The 18,091-nt window shown below is 42.9% G+C and overlaps 1 protein-coding gene across 6 annotated transcripts in view; it reads right to left on the minus strand.

The window, feature by feature from the left end:
- Positions 1–18,091, minus strand: part of DIP2A (disco interacting protein 2 homolog A) — a 112,849-nt gene that overhangs the window by 66,706 nt on the left and 28,052 nt on the right. For 5 of the 6 annotated variants that reach the window (XM_039480379.2, XM_039480377.2, XM_039480378.2 and 2 more), the window contains exons 2-5: positions 15,511–15,582; positions 9,733–9,852; positions 4,602–4,721; positions 2,903–3,154 (exon numbers count right to left, since the gene is read on the minus strand). In XM_039480379.2, the coding sequence (XP_039336313.1) occupies positions 2,903–3,154; positions 4,602–4,721; positions 9,733–9,852; positions 15,511–15,582 (564 nt within the window). The remainder of the gene's footprint in view (positions 1–2,902; positions 3,155–4,601; positions 4,722–9,732; positions 9,853–15,510; positions 15,583–18,091) is intronic. The other variant, XM_039480381.2, reaches the window with a different exon arrangement.

Genomic DNA, 18,091 nt, shown 5'->3' on the forward strand with positions numbered 1-18,091 from the left:
AGGATCACTTGAGCCCAGGAGTTCAAGACCAGCCTGGAGAACATAGTGAAACCCCATCTCTATAAAAAAAATTCAAAATTTAGCTGGGCATAGTGGCATCTGCCTGTAGTCCAGCTATTCAGGAGGCTAAGGTGTGAGAATTTCTTAAGCCCGTGAGTTCAAGGCTGCAGTGAACTACGATCATGCCACTGTACTCCAGTGAGGGTGACAGAGCAAGATCCTGTGTCTAGGGAAAAAAAATAAAACAGCTGCATAAAAATAAACAAAAGCTACATTCAAAATAAAAATAAAATACTGTAATTAAAAGTACTGCTTTTAAAAATAGGTATATTTGTATAAAAATGTTTAATATATTTTATTTCCTTTATCCAAAACTGAAAGTGATATTTTAAAAAATTATCTTTAACTGATACGTTCTACCTCAAATTTTTTACTTAATATGGTCTTCCTCTTTTCATGTTTCTTTCCTTTGTTTAAACTGAAGACACATCTAGTGTTAGAAAATAAAACAAAGGATGATTTCTGTAATAAGAGGAGGAAAGTTGAGTATTTTTCAGGTTTAGAAATTCAAATTAACTATGTCCAACGAACATTCAGGATGTGGGTAGCTACAATTCGTAGAAAAATACAATCCTGTAAGTATGCTATTCAATAAAGTCCAGGTTAAGAATTTTTTTAATTAATAGAATTGAGCATAAAATGTCAACACTAGGACTAGCAAATAAGAAAGGAAGAGATCATTATAGCTACACTTGCAGGAGTAAGGAGTTGTCTTCCAACAACACAGGTAATAAACCTACATTATAAATAATTGCAGCCAAGTCCTTTTCAGAGAATGAAAACATGTAATTCAAACATACATTAGAGTTAAATGCTTCGTTTAAAGACACCCCACCATCACTGGAAAGTTGAGGGCTGTACGGTTAAACAGTCTGAACTGTGGCTAATTTTTCATGCTGAATAAAGCTTTCATTTCTAAAATAAAAATTCCTCATCACCAGGAAACAGTGTTGAGATGGCTCAGCAAAGGCTAACAAACTCAGACTACTACTCCTGCACCATCTCACCTAGAAAGGAACTTCTGGAAGAAGAAATGAGGTAAGAGAACATTTAAAACTACTGTTCTCTTGCACCTGCCTCAGAATTGGAGTTAACTATGTATTTCTATAAAGTTAAACCTCCAATGATGAACAGAGAAGGAAAATAATGGTGCAAAAGCTGTTTTCAAGGTATGGATGGTACACATCCCAGGAAAGGTGGGCAGCAGCCTCTGGCCATGGAACACCCAGGAAAGCTACAGAAATAATCTGGGCAGGCCATTTTCCAAAAAGGTGCTTTCTCTGTGGAAAATGCTGCCTTCTCCTCCTACCCTGGCAGCCTTGGCAGTTCCTCTATGAGCTAGAAGCAATGTGGAGTCAAAGCAGGGCACTGTGAGCTTTCATCTGAGACTGACACCTCAGAAGAAGGGCACATGTTAAACACACAGATGTACTGACTCAAACAAATAAAAAATGAAGAGCAATAGCGACGTGCCCTACAGAGGATGCTGACACAGAAGCTGTGGGACAATCAACATACCCAATTTGTCCCCAGTCCAGCCAAGTGACCAAGATTTTACAAAAAAGAGCTCAGCACATGAGCCCAGTAACAGCCTGAGGTGACCCATGGGGACCCCACCACAAACACCAGCCTGTCATGGTTGCACTGCAGGTGCTCGCCATTTCAGTTTTGGCAGAAAAGCAACTAAAAGCAAAGAAACCGAACAGGAATCAAGAAAACGGTATCAGCCCTGGCTTCACCACTTAGGCTGCTGTGTGATCTTAGGCAACTCACAATCACCCGACTTTTTGCCTTCCTTCCTCATCTAGGAAAAGAAAGGAGGGGATTCAGATGAGTCTCCAACAATATGGATTGTATTTTAAGGCACTTGTGCAAGAATGTATGTGGGCTTCACATGCCAGCTACATACAGCTAACTATGCTGCCATTTTAGTTAAAAAAAACTGAATTTCAAAGGATGAAAGGTTTGTACTTTTTTTATTTCTAAGATGAATGTAATTCAAATGACTGTATGATTTGGAAAAGATCCATGCATCTATATCATTAGCTCTGACTGATACCTTTTCAGGAGGAAGACTGTCTAACCTGGTATCTGGAGGAGCAAAGGTCAGACCACACTGCAGCCTTCTTCCCCCACCTCAGAATTCCAGCCAGGTACCGAAACAACCAACAGCCCTGCACCTATGAACATACAGCCAAGAGGAAAGGCATGGAAAACAGAGAGGCAGCCAGGTCAAGGGTGATGGTTACAGCCACCAGCAGGTATGTGCGTGTGCTCACCATCCACCCCTGCACCTGCTATGCGCACCAGCTGCCCCTCAAGAGCAGGAAAGGGCGTTATGACATTGAGAAACACACACCACACCCTTCTAGGGGACTATGAGGGAGGCCCCATGCCCCAAAGGCCTAGGAATGTCAAATCACAGATGCATCAAGAATTACTTTTGTTACCAACAGGACATTTTCCAGATGAGAAAGAGGTAGATCTTAGTGGGGAAAAATTTTGCAACTGAGCTGTATTGTTCAAAAGGTTATTAGGGGTTTAATCTGAATGATGAATTAACCAAATATTATCCTCATCTCTTTCAAGCCATTATTAAAAGCTCAAACCCCGTTTACTGTTTTAGGCAGATAAGCCAGCATGGGCCATCTGGGTTGTGTGACCTCAGTCGCTGGGAGAGCACTCAGGCCTGCAGCTAAGTCTGCAGGGAGGCGCCCAGCTCAGGTGCGCTCCACCTCCTCCTTGAAAAGGAGCGGTGCTGCTGCTGGGGCTTGGCACCTCCATCCTGGACACTCCTGATCCCACTCTGCTGGCACAGGGGCCGCAGCAGCTTGTTACTGACCTATGTGGGTGTGGGCCTCAAGGCCTGCGAGTGCAGTGGCAGCGGCGGCCCCCGGCGTGGCTGCAGCACTGGGAGCGGCGGTGGGTCTCCCTCCCGGGTGAGATGAGGTGGAGGATGCAGAGGATGAGGTGGACGAGCCCTGAATGACCCGGTCGAGCCAGGGCTCGACGCTGGAATGGCTCTGGAGCGGAGTGGAGGTGAGTCGCCCGGGTCGCCGTAAAGAGCCCTCATCTTCTGAGGCAGACGACGTGTCTGTGGTTAAAATAATGATGACAGGCATGATGTTGGGATGAGTCAAGAGAAGGACGGAGTTCCCACTCGCACTGGAGCCTCCCAGGCCTGTGTGCAGCATGCTTCTGTACACCTGGCACAGCTCTGCAGTCACCTTGAAGGTCACCCTTAATCTAGAAGGGTATGCAAGGAGGCCTACTGTGGAGCAAATGAGTCCATGAGCCTCCAGCGCCCCAGAAACCACACACACTCAAAGTGAAGACAGGCTGTTGTCTCCTAAATGGCTTCAGCATGTACCTCGGTGGGGTCCCGAGTACCAAAGAAGACCCTGACTGGTAAGCATTCTGTGAATATCCGGTGCTGCGCTGCATGTCCACACAGAGTCAGATACCATATCCACGCATCAGTCAACATCACCCAGGAGCAAGACTGCACCCGACCCTACACCGTGGAGGTAGAGAGGCAGCATCCTGGCCTGTGCACAGCCGCAGCAACAACATGGTGGCCATGGGAGGCCCGCAGCCCTGTCTACATGCATCCTTTCAGGGGAATCATGTGAACTAGCTCTAAAAAGAATCCCTTCCCCAAGACAACTGCTTCAGTCAACAAAATTAACTGTAAGTTAAGGTTTCTTCAAGTCAGCATGACTGTGTGTTTATTATGGGTTTTAAAATTATTAAAATATTATTTTAAAATTAGATACCATCTATAGCTATATTTAGTAGAAACAATTATTTGACAACCATTTCTAAGATTTTTTTCAACAATAAACTTCTTTTGTTTTAAGCAAGAAAGCATTACCAAAACCACTAAATCATCTTGTGAATCTGGTGTGTTTGGTTTTATTGTATAGTATCTCCAAATGCATCAAACCAAAAATGGGTGTCACTATTTTTGTTACTTAAATATATGACAACAATACAAGTTCATGAATGTGAAGTCATTAGACACTATGAACATCTTGTACAGTTTAACAGAAGACTATAATACATTATTGCTAGAGAGAAAACTCACACAAAAAATTTTCATTTCTAATGATACCAACAAAACCACAACAAAATAAGCCCCAAAACTTTCCAAATAGTCTTATACTACTGCATGTAAGTCCTGGTCACAACCTGTTAAATTATAGGTAATAAGATGAGAATAACTGTAAAATTCTGAATTCAGGAAGCTTTAGCTCAGTGCTTATTTTAGTTTCCTCTCTTTACTAAAAGACATAAATAGCATCTTAGTGTCCACACAAAAAGTCTTACAGAAAGCGAGTACCCATTTACATAAGACCACTATGTACACCACAGATTTTCAGGTAAGGAATATGAGCATATGCAAACATTTTTAATCTCCAAACGTGTCCAATCTATACTACAGGCCAGACGGATCTTCCAAATTCAATGGGAAGCAAACAGGACAACATCAGGCCTGTGAACCACTCAAAAAGGCCACTCCTGAGACTGATTATCAATACCTGGAGGGGTGTAGGTCTCCACAGACGAATGCACAAGGACAGAACGTCTTTTCGAAGGCATAGGCATCTTCCTCTCTTTGTACTTGGCCAAAGCTGCTTGCACGGCTTCAGTGTGGACATCTACACCGGAAGGACAGCAGTAACAATACTTTTTATAAGATGGGTTATAAAGTAGCAAATTAAGTTTCCTGTTTTTGTTTGCTTTCAGTGGGGGTAAAAGGAATAGAAGCTCTCTCTGCCTATCCCCACATGCTGGTCCTAGATTTCTTTAAACATTCGTTTGTTTGTAGATCTAACTTTGGAATCAGGTAAAACATTCCCACAGTTATAAATCGAAACTGAATAAAAGAGAAATCCCCAAAATTGAAAATAAAGTGAAACAAATGAACCTAAATGTGTATCTAGTTGTTGGTTTAAACCAAGCTTGTTCAACCCAGAGCCCACGGGCTCAGGAGGGCTTTCAATGCAACCCAATACAAATTCGTAAAATTTTTTAAAACATTATGAGATTTGGCCAGGAATGGTGGCTCATGCCTGTAATCCCAGCACTTTGGGAGGCCAAGGCAGGTCAATCACCTAAGTTCAGGAGTTGAAGATCAGCCTGACCAGCAGGGCAAAACCCTGTTTTTACTAAAAATTACAAAAATTAGCTGGGCATGGTGGCAGGCACCTGTAATCCCAGCTACTCTGGAGACTGAGGCAGGAGAATCGCTTGAACCAAGGAGGCAGAGGTTGTGGTGAGCCGAGATCGCACCATTGCACTCCGGCCTGGGCAACAAGAGCAAAACTCTGTCTCAAAATAAAAGAGAGAGAGACAGAGAGAAAGAAAAAGAGGAAGAAGAAAAGAGGTGAAGTACAGACCCTGCAGTCCTGAATCTGACAGACCACTTCACTACAAAGAAATGAGGTACTCTGTCTTTTAGAAGTCTGTCTTACCCCTGTACATTGAAAATGCCTACAAACAACAACCAGCCCAATAGCAATCAGCATCCCTAGTGCTCAGACTGTGGTCTTAAAACACCATCCTCACTTAAAATCACCCTGAGCAGGCCAGGTGCGGTGGCTTACGCCTGTAGTCCTAGCACTTTGGGAGGCCAAGGTGGGCAGATCACCTGAGGTCAGGAATTTGAGACCAGCCAATCAATACGGTGAAACCCCATCTGTACTAAAAATACAAAAATTAGCTGGGCATAGTGGCACGTGTCTGTAATCCCAGCTACCTGGGAAGCTGAGGTAGGGCAATTACTAGGACCCAGGAGGCAAAGACTGCAGTGAGCCGAGATCATGCCACCGCACTCCAGCCTGGGTGACAGAGCAAGACTGTCTCAAAAACAAAACAAAACAAAAAAAACCACCCTGAGAAATGGCAGATTCTGGATCTGGAGTAGGGGAAGAAATACCCAGGATGAGCCTAGAGCTTCTTCTCATGCCTTAATCTCCAGAGTACATGGGACTACAGGTATGTACCACCACACCTGGCTAATTTTTGTTAGCAGAGATGGGGTTTTGCCATGTTGGTCAGGCTGGTCTCAAACTCCTGGCGTCAAGCAGCAATCCACCTGCCTCAGCCTCCCAAAGTGCTAGAATTACAGGTGTGGGCCACCACAGCCAGCCATAATGCCTCTTCTTATAAGGATACTAATACCATCATGAGGGCTCCACCCCCATGATCTCATCTAAACCTAATTACTTCCCAAAGGACCAAACTCCAAATATCATCCCACTGGGGTTAGGCTTCAACATATGAATTTCAGAGAGGAGATATAATCCAGTCCACAGAATAGTGATAAAGAGAAAAATCTTAAAAGTGCCAGAGAAAAACAAAGATACATTAGGTACAACAGAACACATACATGAAACAAAGTTGAAAAACTAACACTACTGATTTAACACTTATTAAGGTATAATCATCAAGAGAACATTGTTTTGCCATAAAGACAGATAAGGGCCAGGCGTAGTGCCTCACACCTGTAATCCAGCACTTTGGGAGTCTGAAGCAAGTGAATCATGAGGACAGTAGTTCGAGACCAGTCAGGCCAACATAGCGATACCCCATCTCTACTAAAAAAACAAAACATCAGCCGAGTGTGGTGGTAGGCACCTATAATCCCAGCTACTTGGGAGACTGAGGCAGGAGAATCGTGTGAACCCTGGAAGGAGAGGTTGCAGTGAGCCGAGATCGTACCACTACACTCCAGCTGGGGCAACGGTGTGAGACTCTGTCTCAAAGGTCGGGCGCAGTGGTTCAGGCATGTAATACCAGCACTTTGAGAGGCCGAGGCAGGTAGATCACGAGGTCAAGAGATCAAGACCATAGGGCCAAGATCATGAAACCCTGACTCTACTAAAAAAAACCAAAAAACAAAAAAAAAATTAGCTGGGCATGGTGGGACGTGCCTGTAGTCCCAGCTACTTGGGAGGCTGAAGCAGGCGAACTGCTTGAACCCAGGAGGTGGAGGTTGCAGCGAGCAGAGATTGCGCCATTGCACTCCAGCCCAGTGCCTCGTGACAGAGCGAGATTTTGTCTTAAAAAAAAAAAAAAAAAAAAAAGGCCGGGCGCGGTGGCTCAAGCCTGTAATCCCAGCACTTTGGGAGGCCGAGGCGGGTGGATCACGAGGTCGAGAGATCGAGACCATCCTGGTCAACATGGTGAAACCCCGTCTCTACTAAAAGTGCAAAAAATTAGTTGGGCATGGTGGCACGTGCCTGTAATCCCAGCTACTCAGGAGGCTGAGGCAGGAGAATTGCCTGAGCCCAGGAGGCGGAGGTTGCGGTGAGCCGAGATCGCGCCATTGCACTCCAGCCTGGGTAACAAGGGTGAAACTCCGTCTCAAAAAAAAAAAAAAAAAAAAAAAAAAAGACAGATGAATAGATCAACAGAATAGAGTCCAGAAATAGATGCACACATTTATGTGCAACTACTTAAAAAAAAAAAGTCCAAAGGGAATTCGTTGGAGAAAACATAGACTTAAGGAATGGCACAGAAACAGCTGAACATCTACATCCAAAAACATGAACTCTGATCCATACTTTGTATTTACACTAGAATTAACTAAAAAAAAGGATCACAGACCTTAGGGCTCTAAAATGGCACTAAAAATCGAAAACTATAAAACTTGTACAAGAAAACACAAGAGAGAATCTTTCTAATCTTGGATTAGGCAAGGATTTTCCTTTTCTTTCTTTCTTTCTTTTTTTTGAGATGGCGTTTTACTCTTGTTGCCCAGGCTGGAGTGCAATGGCACTATCTCGGCTCATTGCAACCTCTGCCTCCTGGGCTCAAGTGATTCTCCTGCCTCAGCCTGCCAAGTAGCTGGGATTACAGGCATGTACCACCACACTCAGCTAATTTTGTATTTTCAGTAGAGACAGGGTTTCTCCATGTTGGTCAGGCTGGTCTCAAACTCCCAACCTCCGGTGATCTGCCCGCCTCGGCCTGCCAAAGTGTGGGATTATAGGCGTGAGCCACTGCGCCTGGCCAGCAAAGATTTATTAGACACAAGAACAAAAGCACTATCCATTTAAAAAAATGATAACTTAGACTTCATAAAGATTAAAAACTTCTGCTCTTCAAAAGATACTTTAAGGAAACACAAAGACAAACCACAGCCTGAGAGAAAATATTGGCAAATCATATTTATGATAAAAGACTTATATTCAAAAGATAAAGAATATACCTAGTATAATCTTCACAAGGGCAGAAATCAGTTTATTAGTATCACTTACATGAGCAGGGGCAGGGCTGGGGAGAAGAGTGGGGACATGTAGAAAATAAGGAAGGGAAGAAGGGAGGAGACGTTTTCAATGACCACGTCCATGGAAAGTACATATATGTGTGCATGTGTATCTGCATCCAGGTATGAAGACAACATTGCTCAGTGAAATGCTGAGGGTGGCTATCTCAGGATTCAGAAGTTTCAGGTGATTTTTACCTTCACCTTTGTCCTTAAACTTGGTATAATATTTTTTACCTATTTAACACTAAGTATGTATTATTTATGTAATTAGAGAAGAAGCCATTTTCCATGTGATAAAGTTTTTTATAAATGTATATCAAATTGATAAGACATTATCTGGTCAAATATTTCTTAGACTATTTCGTCACACTCCCTGTTTAAAAAAACATTTAAAATCTTAATCTTTGTCTTCAGTATTCTTGAAACAACCATTATCCCTATTAAAATTTGTTCTGAAAAAGGCTTATCAAAAGAACTTAAATGTGAAGAAAATGTACAATCACACAGTGATGAAAATATTAAACAGATAATGTGCTCAAGTTATTAATATATAACTTATAAGGCCGGGTGCGGTGGCTCAAGCCTGTAATCCCAGCACTTTGGGAGGCCGAGGCGGGTGGATCACGAGGTCAAGAGATCGAGACCATCCTGGTCAACATGGTGAAACCCCGTCTCTACTGAAAATACAAAAATTAGCTGGGCATGGTGGCGCGTGCCTGTAATCCCAGCTACTCAGGAGGCTGAGGCAGGAGAATTGCCTGAACTCAGGAGGCGGAGGTTGCAGTGAGCCGAGATCGTGCCATTGCACTCCAGCCTGGGTAACGAGAGCGAAACTCCTCCTCCTCAAAAAAAAAAATATATATATAACTGATAATAGAAAACATGAATTTTTTTCAATGGACATTTTTTTGATTCAAGTAAAATTATCAGAGACAAATTTAAATATTCATAAAAGCACTGCCACAGAGGCAGAAATCTAATTGGAAGGAAATCTCCAAAATCAGAAAAAGCAATACTAAAACACCTACACCTAGCAGTAAAGCTGCTCCATAATGCACAAAAAGTATTAGTATCAACTTCAAAGTGGAAAAGTGTATAAAAGTTTTAAAGAAGTTACTCTATTAAGAGGGAGAGGAAGACGTCTCCAGAGATTTTTGAAGGCATCCCCTAAGAAAATGCCACTAAAGCTACATAATACATTAAAACAGACTGTGATTATGTGAAGGTTAAATGTTTTTCTTGAAAAAAACATGATTATGTACATTACTGCTCACATGAAGACAATTTCTTTGGCAGATATTGTGGCAAAGAAAAAATAACTGAAAGACTTCACGGTGGGAGTCTGCGAGCTCCAGGCCCATCGCCCTTTCTCACTGCCCAGGCTGTGACTCTACCTGACCGGAAGCGCTCGTCTCTCGAGGTGGTGGGCCGTGACTTCTGCTGCTTGGGTACTGCGGCAGTGGTTTGTGAGGGCCCAGGAATTCTATGCTCTGCTTGCAGAGATGGGTCTATTCCTGAAACACAATATGGGAATACCTTATGTGAACAATTTGCTTTTCAAGTTACAAAAAAATCCATTTAAAATAGCATACACTTCTCATCTGTTGCATACACTCTATCGAAGAGCCTTTAATCTGGAAGTCAGTGACAGACACATGAATGCTGTGGGTTAAGGGCAACATCTACTTCCTGCTCTTCTCTTCCCACACCCACCAGCCCTGCCTCTCATTCACCAACTGCATGAAGGACGACGATCAAACAGCTGGCCCTGTACCCTTGGCAGCACAGTACCCAGCAGTTCACATCAGGGGTGTGAGCCATGGTAGAAAGCCCTCTCAAAGCCCACTTTTGAATTGTGTTTCCAAGTCTACAATGGCCTGTGCTGCTCGTGCCCAGCATTGTCTACAGCGTTGGTAAACCCTGAGTAAGAAACAGCTCACCAGACCACCACTGGGGTCCACCAGTAGCCCTCTGATACAAAAAAAAAACAGGAAAAAAAGTGAAAAGGCAAAGAAAACAAGAGCAAGAGGGGCATTAGAATGATGATGTCAGGGCACAAAGTGCTCAGAGGCTGGGACCTGCTCAAGCCGGGCCAACTGCCCTCACTGCACCACCCACTTGCCCTGCCTTCAAATCGGGGCAAATGAAAAGCACATTACTGCTCTCCACACTCCCTCACCAGGCCCTCTGCTCTCCAGGCAGTGGTCCCTGGCTACAAATGACCTCAAGACACATTCCAGTGAATGAAGGAATGGGGAACAATTGTTCAAGGTCACTAAACAAAATCCCTGGCATCATTTGAACCCTTGCTGACATCTGCAAACAGCACAAAGTAAAACCTGCAGATGTGCTTCAACAAACATATCTGTTTAGCTTTAACCTTTGTTTCAAAATGTCTCATAAAATTGGCCAGCAGGAATTCCAATCCCACTGGCTCCTCCAGCCCTTACCACTCCCTGAAGAAGCAGAGTCCACGCTGCCTCAAACCTGGGCAGGTCAGTGACCGCCCCAACAAGTACAGTGTCACAGAAGTGATGTTGTGTGACTTCCAAGGCTGGTCGTGAAGGTGACACAGCTCCATCTGGCTCTCTGCAACACCACACACCAAGTCTAAAGTGCTAAGCCCCACGGTGGAGAAGCCACATGAGGACAAAGGGAAACACAGGCAGGGGTGGGGAGCCAGGTGCATGGCAGCAGGAGTCTCTCCACCCCAACAACCATAGCCGTGACTGAGGAGCCCTCACAGGATGTCAGACCAGGACTTGAGCACCCAGCTCTGGCTCTGTGGACAGGGACAAGGTAACATTTGAGCTGGGCCTGCATTCCACATTTGTGAGTGGAACAGATGCTGCTGATGTTGTTCAAGCACTACGTGCATTTTGGGGTGGTCAGTTATGCAGCACTGGAGAAAAGGAACACTATCTACAGAAATCAACGTTAGTCCTTCAAAATTTGAGCATACATATGTACATATACATGTATATTTGTGTGCATGTGTGCGTGCACACACACACACACACACACACACACATTTATGTACAAAACATATATTAAGCAGTGCCCCTACTAGCTTTCGGCTTTTTGTGACTGGATAAAACAACTTTAGACAATACAGAGTCTTACACCTTATGATGATAAACAAGCATGCTGTGAAGTGACATATACACAAATGGACTTCCTTAAACTTCAACAGTCCAAAATATGCATCCTTTTATTCTTTGAGATAAATTCATTTATTCAACAAAGATACAAAACCCAGTGTGAAATTATTGGATGAAGTAGTAGATATATTTTTAATTTAACAGATATGAAGAGGTAACTTTCCAAAAAGGTTACAGCAATTCACACTCCTACAAGTAATGTATGAAAGTGCCATTTCCCCACTGTCAGCACTAGATGTTATAAAAAGTTCCAGAATTCTGCCAATCTGATAAGAGAAAAACGGTGTCCTTTAATTTGCATTTCCATATCTACTAGAGAGGCTGAATATAATTTAATGTTTATTGCCCATCCACATTTCCTCTTCTTTGGATTTCTGTTACTTTACCCAACAAAAGACCCCCCCAAAAGACCAAGAATCCTCACTCCTTGTCTGCTGGGGACACCTTGAACTGTGTACACACACAGAGCTGCGGCCTCGCTGCTGGCAGCTCAGTCATTCTGAAATGTTCTCATTCTTAGGGAGCCTGTCACACCTGTCCATCGTTTCCTTTCCAGCTTCCAGGTCTCCTATCTTGCCTATGAATACAATTCCAAGCAAAAGGGTGTTCAAATATTCTCCTGAATTTCATGATTTTTATAAATAAAAACATATTTAGAACTTTAATTCTTCTGAAGTTTATGTTCACTAATGGTGGGGAGGAGGAAGACGGTTCCTGCCTGCAGAAGGATAGTACCAAGTATTAAATTGACCCTCCTCCTTCATATCCTCTCAAATCACGTCTGGATTCTCTTCCACTGACTGGGTCATGTACTCCATACACTGACATCCTCCTGTGGTGACTATAAAGCATGCACAATCAAGTTTAGTAACTCAAATGCCAGTCCTTTATCTCTAGTGTACTTTTTCAAAAATTTATAGGCTACTCTCAGAACTTTTCCCCTCCTAATGGGTCACTTCCAACTCTAGGTCCAGGAGAACCTCAGGGCTGGTATTCAGACTGGACTACATTACATTCACACATTAACTTGGAATCTGCCAGTTTTACAGGATGTTAAGTTTTTCCAGTTAGGAAACTGGTATGTTTCTTCATATATTTAGGTCTTGGTTATTTCTTTCAATTAGATTTTACAATCCTAATATAGGTTTTGTCTTTCTTACTAAATGCACTGATAAGCATTTGACAATCTGTTTTCATTATAAGATTTTTTTCATGTTTGAAAACAGAAATATTGCTAGAGAAAAGCCACATATTTACCGTCTATCTTTACATGTATCAAACCAAAATTACTAATTCTAAAAGTTAAATGAGCAGTCACATGAGTTTCTGAGGTATAAAATAATACCACCTACATTTAAAGATGATTATCTTTTGTTCTCTAATATTTATTCTGCTTTGTTTTCCCATCGTATTGCATCAGCTGTGGCCACCCAAATAATGTGGAGTAAGGGTGGGCATGGCCAGTATTTCTGTTGACCTACTTGGAATGGAAATGGCTACAGTATCCAATTGTTTAGTTTGATGATTGCTGGTGATTTTGGACAAATGGGCCTTAAAGATATTTTGAATAGTTTCCTTCAATTCCAATTTTACCCTGAGTTTGTTTCTATTTTAGATGAATAAATATCAGCATATAGGCCGGGCACAGTGGCTCATACCTATAATCCCAGCACTTTGGGAGGCCGAGGCAGGTGGATCACAAGGTCAGGAGTTCAAGACCAGCCTGACCAACGTGGTGAAACACCATCTCTACTAAAAACACAAAAACTAGCTGGGCATGGTGGCAGGCACCTGTAATCTCAGCTACTCAGGAGAATCGTGTGAACCCAGGAGGCGGAGGTTGCAGTGAGCCAAGACCGTGCCATTACACTCCAGCCAGGGCAGCAGAGCGAGACTCCGTCTCAAAAAAAAAAAAAAAAAAAATCAGCATATAAAGAGCCTCCTAAATCTTCTTGCTGTTGATTATGAAATGCATCATACCAATATGGGCAATATAAAGCATGTGTACAGTTTAAGAATATCATCAAGAAACCCATAGGTTATGAAATAAAACACTTAGTGTCTTAGGAGTCCCTGTGGCCCTCTCCAATCTAACTTCCATGAGGAAATGGTGTGCTAGAGTCTTTGAAAACCACTTCCTTTACTTTCTGCACTCACTGTGCAAGGTCCCTAAATATTAATAGCTCGGATGGAAGTTTTTTTTACCTTGTGTTGGCTATATGCCTTTGTAATTGCTTCTTTATCCCCATTATGTTTGTAAGATTCATCTTTGCTGATGCGCATAGCTCTTGGGCTTTCCACTGTATGAATTCTGTTGATGGGTATTTGAGTTCTTGGCAGTTTACAGATGTAATGAACATTCTTGTACAACAGAATAAGGTGCAAACAAACATGAGTTTCTCTAGGGCAAGTATGTACCTGAAGAACTGCTGCACCTCTTCAACTTTACTACTTAATACTAGCTGCCTGCACCCTACTGATTGAATCTTCTCCAACAGGAAAGTTGGAGGGGGTTATAATGTGCATTTCTCTGATTACCAGTGAGGTTAAACATCTTTTTATTTGCTCATTGGCTATTTGGATTTCCTCTTATGAAACACATATTTGAATCTTCATCCATTTTCTACTGGACATTTTCTTATGCTGAAAGACTTTCTGGCTATTAAGTTTAAACTAATTAAATTAATGGAAGGTATGGTGGCTCACACCTGTAATCCCACCACTTTAGAAGGCCAAGGCTGAAAAATTGCTTGAGGCTAGAAGTTGAGGACCAGCTTGGGCAACATAGCAGACCCCATCTCAGTCAATGAGCTGGTCGTGGTGGTGTACACCTGTAATCCCACGTACTCAGGAGGCTGAGGCGAGAGGATTGCTTAAACACAGGAGTTTGAGACTGAAGTGAGCTATGATCACACCACTGCACACCAGCCTGAGAAACAGAGTGACACCTTGTCTCTTATGCTCAATCATCATACACGCTGCTGTTTCATATACTGGACAATGCAGTCAGAGAACATGCAAGAAGTTCTACTGGGCAGCACTGCTTGGTACATTCTGGATACTAATTCTTATTTGTGTTACGGCTATCTTCTCACACTCTGAAGTTTGCCTTTGCAATCTCTTTATGATGATGTTTGATGATCAGAAGTTCTTAATTTTCATGTAGTCCAATTAATCAATCCTTTCGTTTATGGTTCCTGAGTTTTGGCACCTTTAGTGATGTGAAAAAATCCTTCCTATCTTGAGATTATAACAATTGTCCTGTAAGATTTTCTAAAGGCTTTAAAGGCCTTTCACATTTAGGCCTAATACATTTGGAACTGATTTTTGTCTCCAATGTCATGTGTTTTATATGTGGACAAAGAACTATGCCAGCACCATGCCTGCCATGCCACCGTTCCCATGTGCAAAGTCCACACATCTATGCATTTGTCTGGGCTGTCCACCCTGTCTTAGTGACAATGGCTTTATAATAACTCTTCATATCCTGGTTGGGACAATCCTCTCACCTCATTCTTTTCTGAACATATTTTGGGTCTCCTGACCTTTTATACTCGGATATACATTTTAGAACTAACTTGTTAGTTATTAAATTCCACAAAGAAAAAAAAAACTATTGAAATGAATGCACTGAATCCACAAATCAATCTAATGTGGGAAGAACTGACGTCTTTATAATAGATGTTCTAGCCCCGGTAAGGAAATGCGCCAGGCTGTTCATAATCATAAAAATAAAAAAAATCTTCTTTGGGAATGAGGTCTGAGATCTGTACCAAGCCAGAGCTTTAAATTATAATCTATGCCTTTGGATTGTATTAATATTAGATGCATATTTTTCAAGACCAGTCTGGGAAACATAGCAAGACCCCATCTCAATCAATAATCAACATATACCAACGTTTAAACTTGGTTTAACATTGCTAACGAATGTTAAACTCTAAAAACAATTTTTAAATCATGTTTTATGAAAAAATGTAATTGCTATGAAACACCTGAGTGTATTGAACTTACCTTGAATAAGTGGTATATAACGTGCAAGCAGCTTTGCCCTTTTCTTTTCATATCCTTTTTGAGTGATGTCACCTAAAACAACAATAGAAAAAAGAATTGCATTTCTTCTCCAATTCCAAAATTTTTAAATTTAAAATTAATTCATAATTGAAAAACTGGAAACACTAATGTCCTTCCATGGAGTGATTGGACAAATAAACTATCATGGATCCATAAAATGGAATACCACTCAGCAATAAGAAAGGAATAAATTACTGATACAGCAATTTGGATAGATCTCACATGAATGCTGCTGAGTGAAAGAAGCCAGACTCAAAAGGCTGTATGCTGAATATTCAATTTTTATTACACTCTGGAAAAGATACAGCCATAGAGTCAGAGGCAGGTAGTGGTTGCCAGGGGATGGGAGTGAGGAAAGAAAAAGGGAATTTTGGGCCAGGCGCGGTGGCTCACGCCTGTAATCCCAGCACTTTGAGAGGCCGAGGCGGGTAGATCATGAGGTTGAGAGATGGAGACCATCCTGGTCAACATGGTGAAACGCGTCTCTTAAAAATATAAAAAATTAGCTGGGCATGGTGGCGCGTGCCTGTAATCCCAGCTACTCAGGAGGCTGAGGCAGGAGAATCGCCTGAACCCAGGAGGCGGAGGTTGCGGTGAGCTGAGATCACTCCATTGCACTCCAGCCTGGGTAACAAGAGCGAAACTCCGTCTCAAAAAAAAAAAAAAAATGTGATCAGCTGATGTGTTGTTGCCATGGTAATCCTGCTGAGTACAGAGGAACCACAGGTTCAGACATTTGGTTTATGTGCTTGGCTGAGGGGCCAATGGGGCGAAGCTACAATCTGTGGGATTATGACTGAACGCCTCTAAGTCAGAATCCCACCCAGGCAGAACGAGACAGCAGCGCTGCGGGGCCTCGGATGGCCTCCCTCGGATAGCCGGTCCCTCGCTGTCCCGCGGGCCGCTCCACCCTGCTTGGGGTGTGTCCCGCCGTGTGCCGGGACTGGGGTCCGGTGTGGAGTGTCCCTCGTCCTGGGAAACGGGCTGCTACTGCGGCAGGAAAGGCGGCCGCCCCGTTGCCCATCACGCAATGCATGGTCAGGGGGAACCTGGCACTAAACCATTCGTACACGACCTGCTTCTGGGTTGGGGTTTTGTACTTAGCAGAGCAGCTCCCTCGCTGCGATCTATTGAAAGTCAGCCCTCGACACAAGGCTTTGTATTTTTTTTTTAAATTGTGATCAGCATCCCTGGGAGCCTGATAAAAATGCAAATTCTGAGCTATACCCCAAACTGACGGAAACCAAACCTGTACTTTATCAAGATCCTCCAGTAATTCCTGTGCAGGTTCAAGTTTTCCAAGTAATGGAATATGGGACCCATGGGGCACAAGCCCTCCTAGGCCAAGGGGTGTCCTTGGGAAAGGAGGAAAAAGGACGGCTGTTCCAATAAATTATCATAAGGAAAAGTAGTCTGAAAACAAATCAAACCACCTAGGAATGAGGTAGGAAATGCACCATCATGGAAATACTTGTTAACCTAAGCACACTATTTGGTTTCCTACACACACCTGAAGTTCTAACAGTGGATCTGTGATGTTTTGAAGACTTTATTTAGACCAGAATTATATATTACAATTCTCCTGACTAGCTTGTCCTCTGGGTGAACACAGTAAGAGTTTTTAGTGTTTTGTGAGACCTCCCTCCTCTCAAAACAAACAAAGCAGTAAGGTTGCTGGTGAATCAAAAGACACAGACTGATGTCGTTTATTGAATACGTAACCGAATATTTACTTTAATTTTTTATTGTAGGATTTGTTGTGTGAACATACTGATGCCGTTGAATATCTGTTATCTAAGTTAAGCCTCAACGGAAGCCTCTTGGTAGGCATTAATTTGCCATCCTACAGAAGAGCCTGAGGCCAAGGAGGCCAGGGCCTGAGGGCCAGGCAGCTGACTCTGGTCCAGAGCAGCCTACCACAACCTACTCCACCCTGCACTGCGCCCAAGCCCTGCCCTCCGCACAGAGCCTCTGCTCTGAGAGCTCACTCGGTTCCTCCCAAGCCTGTCTGTCTCCTCCAAAGCTTATCTGTCTCTCCTTCCATTTATTTATTCCCTCTGTCCCAACTGTGTTCCATCCCTTCAGGCAACTTTTTCTTTGCATTTAGTGTCTTTTAGACATATTTTCTTACCGTGTCTTTCTATAGTATCTTTTACACAGTTTTTTAGTGTTTTTCAGAATATATTCTGCAGAATGCAGTCTGCTTTGTATCTGTGTATTTAATTGACCTGAATGGCATATTATAAATCTGTTTTCTTCCATAAGTCTTCCATTTTTAAAACCACCCCATCCTCAAGGCAATGAGCACACCTGATCCACTGCTCTGACCCAGGTGCTCCTTGGAAACGTCATCCTTGTTCACCCCCTCACACCTTCACTGGACACCCCCAGGTCCAGAGAGAGCCAGCCACTGCTCACACCAACACACTCATTGCTGCAGTGACAGTCCTCATCAGGTTCAGGATATAACTGTACAATTTCACTTATTAAATATCAACTTGTACACAAGTGTTTAAGGTTT

Source organism: Saimiri boliviensis, chromosome 18, assembly GCF_048565385.1.
Source record: "Saimiri boliviensis isolate mSaiBol1 chromosome 18, mSaiBol1.pri, whole genome shotgun sequence".
NCBI classification, from domain to species: Eukaryota; Metazoa; Chordata; class Mammalia; order Primates; family Cebidae; genus Saimiri; species Saimiri boliviensis.